Raw genomic sequence first — 12,703 nt, 5'->3', positions numbered from 1 at the left:
TTTTCTTATGCCTAGGGTAGATTTATTTTTACCAATGGCTAGGCTATGCCAAGAAGCTCTAGTTGATCATTCTTATTAAAGAAAGAATCTACCATTTTCTCTGAGATTATGGATATTTGAAAAAGTGACAATAGGTCAGTGGCATTTTGCATATCAATGATTGTGCCCTGGAGGTGGTGAACCCTGGAGAATTAGTTTCTGGTTGTGTATCATCTTCTACAAATCACACAATGATTCATGGTGAACCTAGGTCTGATGGCTCTATCTGTGCATGCCTGCCCTGGGTAAACAGTGCGTTTATTCTCGAAATCTCCACTGGTGTTCAGATATCTATTAGCTGCAAAATGACTTTGGCAGCCTGGGAAGCACCTAATTGAACTGGCCACTATCAGACAAGAGAATAATAAATTGCATTAATAAAAGAGACACATACTCTGCTTGACTGTTAGTTAGGCAATTGTGTGGAGGCAGCTTTCCGGTCAGCCTATATTTATTTCCAGGCTGACATTTTATTGCTGCTTTAAGCCAATCCAGATCACACTGAAGCCAATCTTGTCCCTGCTTCCTCTTTCATTGTCCCATCTGTCTTGTTCTAACATGTTGCAGGAAAATCTAAAACTGATTGTTTTTAATGCTATTTTCAATAGCATCTTTAATTTTGTAATTTCCTTCTTACGATCTCTGTGTTTTGTTTACCAGCCAAGCACTGGCATTCAGTTTAAAGAAAAAAATTGTTTTTCTTCACATACTGTCCCTGTTTATCTCTGGAGTTTTTTTCCCTTTACATCTTTGCAATCTCTGATTATGTGTAGTGTAAAAAGTCTGGGCTTGAAAGAACAGGAGAGTTACTCCGACCATTTATTACCTTTGTGAGTTTGGACTGTATACCTATCAGCTCAGATCCTTAATATCATCACCACGTTATAGATGAGAATATTTTATCTCAGTGTAGATGGGAAGATTAATATTGCACATGTGAAATTTACAAAAGGTTAATCTCTTTTTGCTTGCTCAAGGAATGAGACCCCAGAATTAAGTAGTAGGAATTATGTCAACAAACAATTGATCCACATTGATGGAAGGGTGTCGCCAGGACTAAGGCTGCAATCCACCAAAAGGCTGGATGGATATCTCCTAACCCAGAGTAGCCATAGGCCTCGTGGTCCTTTCTTGGTCTCAATACTTGAAGTCCATGCACTAGAAAGCATCATGGGAATATCCTTGGAGCGCACAGAGGGATTCCAGGGAAGCATTTACTTTGACCTTCCCTATAGATCAAGCTTGATTGACAACCGTCTGGCCTTTGGCTCACACAGAAGTCTTTTCTCTAATTCAGTTCTAGGAGGTGGGAGGAAGGGGGATAGAGGGAGAAGTCTGAGGACTAGGCTTCTTTTACTATCTGCCTTCCATTGTAACAGAGAAGGGACTGTGTGTACTTTGAGAGGGATTTTGATATTTGAAGAAGGCTCTTGTTAAAGTGGGTTATTTTTGGCCAACTTCCCCCAATAAATATCAACCAAATTTTAAAGTAAACTTTTACCTTTAAAGCTGCCAGACATGAGAAAGCATCCAAATCTTACTATATTAAAATATCAACTCTAGCTGGTAGCATAACGAAGTTTTAAAATAATTGAAGATGCCACTTTTTAAAAAAGTCAACATATATCAGTATATATGCAAAGGCTTAGTCTTAAAATCAGAGAACAGAGGTGCATGTTCTTGGTTTTGCACGTCAGTGTTGCATTCCTCTTGCTTGTAGAAGCCAAAGGGGAAAACTCTTTTCTTTAGTGTATGTGCTCTAGAAACTAGTCTTCATTCTCTAGTGCAAAAAAACATTGCAGTTAACTCCTGGAAGGCACCAGTCATAAAAGCACCAATATGCATCAATTTCTTTCATTCCCTGCATAGTTCTTAGTATGCTTCCTTCCCCTCTGTTTAGCAATCTTTTTTTCTTTTTTCAGTATTGGCTGCAAGTTACTATGAGAAGCCCATAAACTTTTTCTCTTATCTGGAAGTTGTGAGCAAAATCATCTTCCCAGTCTCTCTTGAACTGCTCTCAACATACTGTGGGGAGAGGAGGTAGGAGGCGCCTACTCCTCTTCTCTTCACTCAGATCCTCCGAATTAAAGGTCCTGGGGATGGGCTCGGTGCTGATAGGGAATCCATGGCCAGGCTTGGCAAGGCGAGGAGGAAAATACATGGGAGCCTCCCAGAAGGCAGGCAGTTTGCCACCAAATTATGTGGCGTTAAGTCATGGCTCCTCGGGGAATGCCCATAAGATTTTTATCCCAGGATGACCCAGTCAGGAAAGCTGGCTGGTGACCCTGGTTTATGCTTCATTAGATTTTTTTTTTAAAGAAGCTGTAGATTATATTTAAGAAGAGATCTGGGAGATTTAAAAATTAATCGGTTAAAGAAATACTCATACCTTTCTGGCTTGTTGTGATTTGGGTTATGTGTAATTGCTGATGCCACCTGAGGTTTGGGGTACCACAAGGCCGTGCATTTGCATTTTTCCAAATTAGTCTGTAATTGAGAAAATGATCGACTATTGAAATGTTTGAGGACTATATTGCCCAGTTACTGTTTTTTACGTAGTAGTACACAACCAAATTGTTTCTGGAAGTTTCTTACTTTTTTTCTCTCTCTCTCTCTTTATATTTTTAGACATGAAGAACAGCTGAGGCCTTTTGTGTTACATGCATGCTTGAGGAGCTCAGATGATGAAGTAAGATTCCTACAAACATGTGCTCGGGTTCTGGTGTTTTGTCTTCTCCCCTCAAAGGATGTCCAGTCTCTCAGCTTACGTATAATGCTTGCAGAAATTCTCACGACAAAAGGTAGACTTCTATAAGCAATTGATATTACTGATGTGATGTAATTGTGCAAATGGATATGCTATGTACTAATGTGATAACACTTTATATGACACCTATGCAGGCCTTGTATACTGTGGGCCATGTGGGATTTAAAATATTTCCCAAATTTCAAGTCTAAATGTCACTCAAAGAGGGCATCAGTTTGTCTACAGATGATTAGCAGATTTTTTATATGAAATAACTGCCAAATGCATAATTGCTGAAATTCTGTTGTTTATTTTGACACAGGATAACCAGTCCTTCTGCTCTTCACAGGAAAGTATCCATTTGGGGTAGCTTTGAGTTATCCAGGCCAACAATATATACATTAATGAAAGAATAGCTATATTAAATATATCCAGTGTGCATTAATTTAATATACCTTTGCTGTAAGATTCATTGATAATATCTGCACATAATTTTGTGACCTTGGAAGAAATAAAAAAAGAACTGGCCTACAATATGATATACATACTAGAAAACAGTATATCCAGGGAAATGCTTAGCCAGGGTAAGAAAAATGGAAGAAAATATGATCTAAGAGAAATTTTTCTATCTCAGAATCTCAAATAACATTACATTTAATAAGCCTTGATTGGATATCTCATTTATTATCTGAGATTTAGCCAGCTGTGCCCATTAGCTGGTACAAACAACCACAGAGAAAAGGGAAACTTTTTAGCCTAAAACAGTGAGATGAATTTTTATTAATGTCACTGACTTTTTAACATCTTCCTGTCTGAGCTCTGCTTTCACCTGTTGGGAGAATGTTGACTGTCATCTTTCTGGCAGATAAAACATATTAAGCCTTATAAAAGAAAAATCAGGTGCCTTAATTTTGATAGCTTTGTTGGCAAGGTGGGTTCCCAGTGACTTTCATTATTACTTTGTTTTTCACTCGTTTGTTCCAGCAGCCACTTGACTGTAGTCATGGTTGGTAGTGTACCCAGAAGGATAGGCAGCTGTGTGTGTGTGTGTGTGTGTGTGTGTGTGTATGTGTGTGAGAGAGAGAGAGAAGTTTTGAATATTTGAATTGTTTGTATTTTCTCCATTTGGGTAATTTAAAAATGCTTCCCAAATGTAATTTCACTTATATAAAACCATTCCTCCAGTGGAGAATACCTTTCTCAGTGGTGCTTTCTTTTCCTTCCCACAGTCTTGAAGCCAGTAGTGGACTTACTCAGTAACCCAGATTACATCAACCAGATGCTGCTTGCTCAGCTTGAGCACCGAGAACAGATGAATGAGCATCACAAGCGAGCCTACACCTATGCTCCTTCTTATGAAGAGTTCATCAAGCTTATTAACAGCAACTCTGACATTGAGTTCTTGAAGCAACTAAGGTATTTGGTGTTCAGTTATAGCATGATAATAGCGACTAATTATCATCCTCTGTCTAACTAAAAGAAATAATGAGGTTGTCAGGGAAGCAGCCATAAAGGAAGTCCATACATATTACCATTCAGTGACAACTAAATTTACCCGGCTTCTCCTTCAGCAGTGGAGTTAGCTTTTTAAAGTATGATGTTTTTCAAATAATTAGGTTATAATAAGTTGAAAGGTGTTCAGTTGTTACAGGTCTCTGCATAGCTGCTAAGATGCTAACCTTAGGAAAGCATTGTAAGGAGGTGATGTGTTTTTAAAATTACATTGTAGAACATCATGTTGATTTTCATTTTTCTTAGAAATACAGAGAGGCCTGGGTTTGGGGATAAGGACTTCTTGACTAATTGTCTTGAGAAAACCCATTTGAAATATACCTCAGGAGTCTCTTTTATAATGGGGAGTTCAATCTCTCTTCTCCTACTTGAGATATTTTAGGGCTGAATGTGTTTTTATGTATTTTTTTTTTCTTTTCACAGTATAGGCATATACAGGATGATTTTCTACTATTGTGTAGTTTGGGCTTTTCTAAGCTTCTGGTTCTCTTGTTATGCTTCTGTTTTTGTGTCCCCAAATGATAATACATGGAGGAAGAAAGGGAATTGTGGTATGTCAGTTTTGCTTTTAATAAGTAATTTGGGTAAATCCCTGGAAAAGTAAAACATTTCCATTTGGCTGAAATTGGGTCTTCAAACTCTTTTGAGTTCAAATTTTTTTGACTTGTCACATTTGTCTCTGAACCAGGGCCAACATTAAGGTGAGTTATGTTGCTTAATTTTCTAATCAGAATAATACACCGTGTATGAGGTGTACATTGTGGATGGCACTGAGTTCTTGTACTCTGTCACTTAGTAATCTAGGTTCTGCAAATGTACAGCCATCGGTCAATTGCATGGATTTTGTTTACAAGTAATGTAATTCTTAGGAGATATGATCAGTGGAGATTTTATTCATGCCTTTCTTTCCATGCATTATCTTGAATAAGCTATATGGCACTCATTCATTATAGACTTGTGATTATTTATGTCTGAATCTAGAACTTTGTTTCTGAAAATTGTGACACGTGAGCTGATAGAGAACCCAAAGGTCTCTATTCTGGGTTTGTTATCTGAAGCTTACAGGTTACACCCACTCAAGGGTCATCCTTACTGTGGCTTCCTTTGATTCCTTTTAAAGTGTCATTCCATTGAAAGTAAAAGAACTCACAATGACAGGGCACCCTTACTGCCTCCCCTTTCCCTTAAAAGTCTCAGTGCACATGCACATACACACCGCCCCCCCAAGTGCTGGTTTAAAGTATGCAAACCTATGCCCTAATATTCCTCTCCCTGGTGCTTTTATACCCATTGTTCCCAGATGTGCTATGTGTGATGTGATAAAGGTAATGTGATGGCCATCCTCTGAGAAATTGCAGTTTCCTCCTAAGACATGGTTTATGAGCAGATGGTAGCTCATATTGGTAAATCATGGATACATTGAATGTCTAAGTATTTTCCCCCTTTAACAGTCTTTCCACAATCAGGTCAGACATGGACCATGGCAACTCCAAGGGAGTTTAAGCCAACAATCTAGAATCAGTAATGGCAGATTCTGAAGTGAATCAGTACCTATTCTACTTCCAGGCTCACAGAGGAGTGTTCTGTGTACCAAAAAGATTCCAGCACTGCATACATGGTGACTTAGATGCTAGTGTAACAAAAAGGTGCCAAAAGACATTTTTCAGAATGAATTATTTTGAATGATCAGCCTTTGGTACTGCAGCACCATCTGTCATTTTGTTTGTGATCACAGTTCCTGCATTGCAAGATGTATGAATCTTGATTAGAATTGATGGTTTATCTTCAAAATGTACTAGCCAAAAGTTCAGGACTACTTGAAATGCTATGAATATCGCTGTTGGCAGTCCATCCTCAAGTACATAAAGAAGTAGCTCGGCAAGAATTGCCCTTTGAAAAACAAAAGCACAGGATCTGTTGCCAGGGATGATTGGACAACGTGTCACAGCAAGAGCATCATGGAGTCCCTTCACCTGAGTGGCCAAAGACAACCCCAGATGTTCTGATTGCACATTGTCCCTTTTGCCTCTAATACGTGATGAAATAAAAACAGAATGAGCGCTTAAATCCTTCTGTGAGATCATTTCTTGATCTCATAGGGCAGCATCGCAGGCTAGCACAGCTGAGAGTCCTAGGAAGCAGGTGCTCTGGGCACTGAGAGCCTTTGGACACAGTAGAAATGCTGAACTTAAGAACGGGTTTTTCAGAAATGAGGCAGACTTCACATACCGTAAAAGGCACCATTCTAAAGTGTGCAATTCTGTGTTTTCCAAATAGTCAAAGACCATGCAACCATTACCCTTAATTCCAGAATATTTTCATCACCCCAAAAAGAATACCTGTATGTACTCGCATTCTTCTTCCCAGGCCCAGGCAGTCACCAATCTACTCTGTCTCTATGGCTTTGCCACATTCTGGACATTTCATATAAGTGGAATCATGCAACATGCGGCCTTTTGTGTTGAGCTTCTTTCACTCAGCATCATGTTTTCACAGTTCATTGACATTGTGGCATGTGTCAGTACTTCATTCCTTTTTCTGGCTGAATACTGACCCATTGTATGAACATACCACATTTTATTTATCCACTTTTCAGTTGCTGGCCAGTTTGGGTTTGCTGCAATTTTAAAGAATGTCTTTTGAGTGACCGTTAATCATCAGCAGCAGTGTTATCAGTGACTGTCGATAAATAAATGAGAGTAAAATAAAATATTGCATATTCCTAACCTCTTCCTACCATCACCTTCCCAACGATATTCCTGCAGCCAACATGGAGTGATGGAGCGCAGACACCAGCAAGGGGCATTCCTTTTGTGTGTCATTTCAATTCCATGTATTACGTCTCTTTGTTAGGCCTTGATAGGCTTACTGTTAGGCTCTGTTTCCAACCAAGTGGACAGTGTCATGGGGTCATGAAGGTACTTTGTTGATTAAAGATCCAACTCTTAAGGTGCCTGCTCTATTAGAAACAGGAAGAATACATTTTCAGAATTAATGAAGTAGGCGTAATGACTGAGGCCATCCGGAGTGACCTGTTCATCTGACCTCCGTCTCTTTATAAGCTTTCAGTTCCTCATGTAAATCTTGGGAAGTATGTTGATAGCTTCCCCTAGAAGGGCTGCAAAATTCTCTTGTAATGAGGGTAAACTTCTTGAAAGAGTTGTATGCAGTTGACAACATCAGCTATGGGATCATGGTAATCCTGGAGAATTTGTAGTCCCCTCAGCAAGCTTGGCAAAGAAGCTTGGGAGAAAATACTGGGAAGGGCATTTTTCCCAATGATAGACAGGCACAGCCAGAGTTCCCCTCTGAATACTCTGGTAAATACTGCCTTATCCTGAGGCATCCTTCCCTGGACCTGTGACTATGACTTAGTTCCTGGGCTTTGCCCAGTGAGAGAATGCCAGGCAGTTCTGTTTGAACAGCTGCCCCTGTTCATTGTACCTCAGGATAACCTGGGGGCCAGCCTGTCTTTGCTACTTCTTGACAGCTTGAACTAGAAAGCCTTCCAGGAAAACTCTGCGATGGTAGAGACTATCTTTTTTTCCCAAAAAGGTAGGTGATGTTGCTTAAGTTATCTGGTTACTTGGCTACTTATTTATCTGATAGAAAAATTGCTCTCTATTCAAGGGTCAGGTCTGCTGACTGTCCTGACAGGCGAAATTGCTTTTTATTAGACTCCTGTCTGAAGTCTACATTGATGAGGCTTATCAGCTGCCCAGCAGTAGTGGAGTTTCTTTCTCCAATCAAAGACTGAACTATTCTGCTGTTTTTCGGATATAATTACAGTACTCTGCTGTCTGATTGGATTAGTCTTTTAGGTCTATCTTCACATTGCTCTCAATACAATTTTGGGATAGGCCCACCTAAGGCAGGGAATGTATCTTATTTAGACTAAGCGGTTGATAAAACCATCCCTTTTATTTCATGCATGTTTGGGAGATAGGTGCATATTTTCTAAAGGAAACAGCCATCCGACTCTGCTAGGCTGGAATGCATTAAACACCGCCAACCAACCAAAAATCCCTTGAAGGTGGTATTTGTGTTCTGCAGTGGATTTTCTCTGAGTCAGCGTGAGATGCTTCCACAGTAGGATTAAAGAGCTGCAACACTTCCTTCGAGAATACTAAATTAGTGGTTTTGAACCCTGGCTGATAGCAGGATCACCCAGGCTTTACAAAAACAATCCCAGTTGGCTATCCCACTGTCCTTTGTAACCACATCCTTTCTCTGTCTTACTGGCACCCAGAATGTCAAAGCAAAGATGTTGTGGTGGCTGGGCTGGTACAATACTTTGAATTGTCTAGGCTCTTTTAGTAAAAGCAGTGATCAACTCTGCTAACACAACAGAAGCCAACAATCTGAGTGTCATGTTGATGCGGTTTACCCAGGGCAGCTGCCCGGCTCCCCACTGCCAGTGTGGGTGGTGGGAGGGCAGCCGCAGTTGAGGAGGGCCAACCAGGGTACAAAGCGAAGGCACATCCATTAGTGAAACCCGACCATTACAAGCATACTAGAGAGAGAACTGTGTGTTCCTTTATTCTGAAGAGATATAGTTAAGGAGTTAAGTAAACATTAAACAAAGGGGAAAGGAAAGGTTCTGCCCTTAGGGAACCTCTTATGAGAAGCAGGCAGACTGTGGCCCAGGAATATGCCCAGTGCCACTTATGTTGCATAATTCTTCAGTGCATTCTTCAGAAGTGCTCTATGAAAACAATCTGCTCCTCCATGGAAAATCCAGTTGCCGAGGCTGCAACCGCAGGAGTGTTTATGTGACTGGTCTGGAGTGGAACCTGGGCAACAGCACTTTTTGAAAACTCTCCACGTGATTGTAATATGCAACTGATATTGAGCATCTCTTTGGGATGGAATATTCTTCCACCTGCTACCAATCTGAAGTCTGGGCTAGATGTCATGTCATAGTTGATTGTATTTGAATTATTTGAAAACTGCTTATCACTGCTCAAGATGTATAGCAACTCCATTGAGACAGTTCATTGACTAGGACCCTTCATTCTTCCACCACATTTATTGTAATGAATAAAGGGCATTTAACCACTGACCTTCTAGAGAGATGTGTTCAACGCATGGTTTCTCAGCCTTTCCAGAAATGACATTTTGGCCTAGATAATTCTTTTGGAGCTGTTCTGTTTATTGCAGGCTATCAGCAGCATCTCCAGCCACTACCCATGGGTGTCAACAGTGCCCTCACAGTTGTGACAACCAAAAATGTCTTCAGACATTGCCAAATGTCCCCTGGGGGACAAAACTGCCCTGGATTAACAGACACTGGTTTAAGGCCCTGAAAAGATTGGAGATACTTAGATAGTTTGAATTAGATTCAACTGAAAAATTACAGCAAACCAAAGGGAATACAGAATATAGAAGTAATGATGACTTACCGTCATAGAGGGTTTCTTTTTTCCTTCTTACATGAAAGAAGTCAGGAGCAGGCAGCCCAGGACTGGCACGGGCCCACCCTCCTCAAGGACCCAGGCCCCTTCTAGCTACTGCTCTGCCATCCAGAGTCCTCACGGTTCAGGGGGCATTCTAGAATGCCACTTGTCATATTCTAATTCCAGGAAGCAGCATGAAGGCAAGGAAAGGTGGTAGCAAAGGTCGTGCACTGGCTGTTTTTTAAAGGAAGTTTCTGGAAGCTGTTACATGACACTCTGCTTGTATTTTGGTGAACAGAACGACTGAGATATAATAAGATAGTCTTATTCTGGGAAGCTTTAGGCTCAGTTAAAATGGAAGATTCTGTTACTAAGAGAAACAGCCGTTTCTGCCACAGTACCACGTGTTATAGTGAGGCAGGATGGCGAGGCTTCCCACTCAAGCCCCAGGAAAATACTGCTGTCCTCGCCTGGACATCTGCCAAGGTTAAAGAGATGCCAAGCAAATGCTCAAGGAGAAAACTTGCTTTTAAGCTACCATTTGTTGAATTTCTATGTGTATTAAGCACAATGTCATCTTACGATAGTAACAACTGTGTGAATTAGGTACTATCGTTCTTGTATCATTGAAAGCTGTGGCTCACGTAGTTAATAAGTAACAGAGCTGAGATTTGAACTTAGGTGTGTCTGACTTCAAATCCTTTATGTAAAGCTGGGTAACTTGCTAACCAGGTAAGCAGAAAATAGCAGTGACACATGGCCCTTGCCTGTGCGCTTTCCTGTAAGAGTGGAGATAAAATTCTAATGTCTGAGTCTTTGCAGATCCTCGTCCTTGCATAGAGGACAGTACTGTCAGAAGTACCATTGTCCATTACTAAGATGGTGATAGACTGCCAGAGAAACAAGAAGTAATAAAGACAATCAGAGCAGCCTGTCACTGTCATAATTTCATTTACCACCGGCCCAATCTTTATTGGATTTTTCAGTTCTGGATTTGTTTATTGCTGACCCCTCATTGAAAGAGTGACCTGGAGAATCTTAAAATGGTAAAGAGGAAATTCTAGTAATGAATGAAGGTTTTAAAGTTAAAAACATTAAGAATTAGTAGCTTGGAGAAGAGAAGGGAACCTTTCATGTAGCACAAACTGAGGTTGACGTGGTGGTTTGTTCTGCCAGGAGAAAACGAGAGGCAGTGGGCATAGTTAGCGGGTTAACTGAAGACACCCTAAGGGACATGGAGTGGGTTACTGAGTTTGCTAAATATTTTTAATTCATGTAGTAAGGGGATGGATTTTCATCTCTAAATTACTTTAGGTGCATTTGCCCATGAAAGTATTAAAATTCTTAAAATTGCCTGCTTCTTTATAGAAGAATTTAAAATTGTTTAGCGATTCTGAAAATACCTTGTGAATCATGATCAGTAAACTAGGATTACGTAATAGAGGGACATGAAGAAAGAACTCGAGTCTTCCTTAAGACAAAGTAAGGGACCGTGTCAGAAGTCAGTAAGCACATATAGTCTGCTCAGGAGGGTTAGTGTGGGTGCGCAAGGAGATGCAAAACTATCAAGTATAAAACAGAGAACCTGGCAAACTTTTATGAAAAGAATAAATGAATATAAATTTAGTTTTAAAAAAGGCATTAAAATGTGAGGCTGCCTATGAAAAAAATTTCTAAAAGACCTTTCAGTTTTATGAAAAATAAATGTACATTGACTTCAGAATATAATTGCCCTGTTGGCATCTGAGAAATAGCAAAGGGCACAGAAGTGGGAGTTGAACGTACCAGAGAACACACGCATTATTTCCACTTAGGCAGAAAGATAATTAAATATTGACACCAACAGAAAATTAGATAAAAGAAGGGCATATTTTGGTATAAAGAAGTTCCTGATCTCTCTGAAATTAAAGAATTCATGATAATGGTGCTTATAATTCGGGGCAATACTGGTACTGTGGGTAGTGTATCTGCTTTATGAGCGACGGTAGGACCACGAGTCAGTTCACATAAAGCACTTAGCTCAGGATCTGCATATGCCTGACTATTAGCTGCTACTTTTATTACTGTTGTTATAATCATTAGTCCTAGGATTGCAAATAGATTCCATTTCGTTGTAAATATAGATCAATTGCTAGTGGTCCACTGGAAGGCGGTGTCCCATTTTGGGGTTTGGGGAGGCCCAGTACATAGCAATGTTCCTTTCCCCATGCTGAGGTCTGAGCCAACTTAGGGCCGAGGAATAAGACAAATGAAGACCAAAATGTCACCCTCATTACTGATAGATGGTGAAGCACGTGTTTACTATATGCAAGCGGTGCGTTGTCTAGAGAACAGAGTCTCAGGATGAGACATTCTTTCCCAGCCAAAAGGCTGCACCAGTAAACCCCCTTGCTCCTGCCCCTCTCTCCCACCCCATCTCCGTGACAGGTGTCGGGCCCACTTGCTGGCTGGCCCTGGAGGCAGAGAACACATGCTCTTAAGAGGAAGAACAGAAGGGCCGGAGAGCAGGGGAGAGAGGCCGGGGATGGAGCTCCTTATACTCAGAATGAAAATTCAAGGGCTGGACAATGAGGGGACGGGCAAAGCTTTTTTTTTTTTTTTCTTCAAAAACACTGGTGCCGAGTCTCTACTCAACAGGAAAGAACATTATGATTCACAAGGTCTGTTAAGGCAGTAGTGGTGAGCAATGGTAGAAGTGGGGTGCTAGCAATTTTAAAAGCTGTCTTGTGGTGGGGAGGGTGAGAAACCCTGACTTGTAGCATTTGCCTATTTTTGTGGCATTAATACTCCACAATGGCCAGTTTAAGGCCACCAGCATGACGTCCCCAACTGTGGAGTGGAGACAAGATTTACAGTATCCCATCACTTTATATAGTTACTGTTTCCACCATGCTGATGTAATAGATGTAAATAACCTTGAATACAGATGCTGGTAGGGTGAATAAAATTATTTGGGAATGGTGAGGTTTAAGAAGTTCTACTTAAAACTAATTTAATCATCAGTTTGTGT

At 40.5% G+C, this 12,703-nt stretch overlaps 1 protein-coding gene across 3 annotated transcripts in view; it reads left to right on the top strand.

The window, feature by feature from the left end:
* The window catches only part of SNX25 (sorting nexin 25), a 96,895-nt gene that overhangs the window by 34,681 nt on the left and 49,511 nt on the right, over positions 1 to 12,703 (top strand). For all 3 annotated transcript variants that reach the window (XR_012124025.1, XM_036996606.2, XM_036996614.2), the window contains exons 4-5: positions 2,668 to 2,840; positions 4,015 to 4,201. Coding sequence is in view for 2 of the 3 variants with exons in the window: in XM_036996606.2 (XP_036852501.2) it covers positions 2,668 to 2,840; positions 4,015 to 4,201 (360 nt within the window). In the remaining variant the exon portion in view is untranslated. The remainder of the gene's footprint in view (positions 1 to 2,667; positions 2,841 to 4,014; positions 4,202 to 12,703) is intronic.

Source organism: Manis javanica, chromosome 12, assembly GCF_040802235.1.
Source record: "Manis javanica isolate MJ-LG chromosome 12, MJ_LKY, whole genome shotgun sequence".
Classification (NCBI taxonomy): Eukaryota; Metazoa; Chordata; class Mammalia; order Pholidota; family Manidae; genus Manis; species Manis javanica.
Note: the sequence above shows the minus strand (reverse complement) of the source record. Positions and strands in the feature narration are given on the sequence as shown.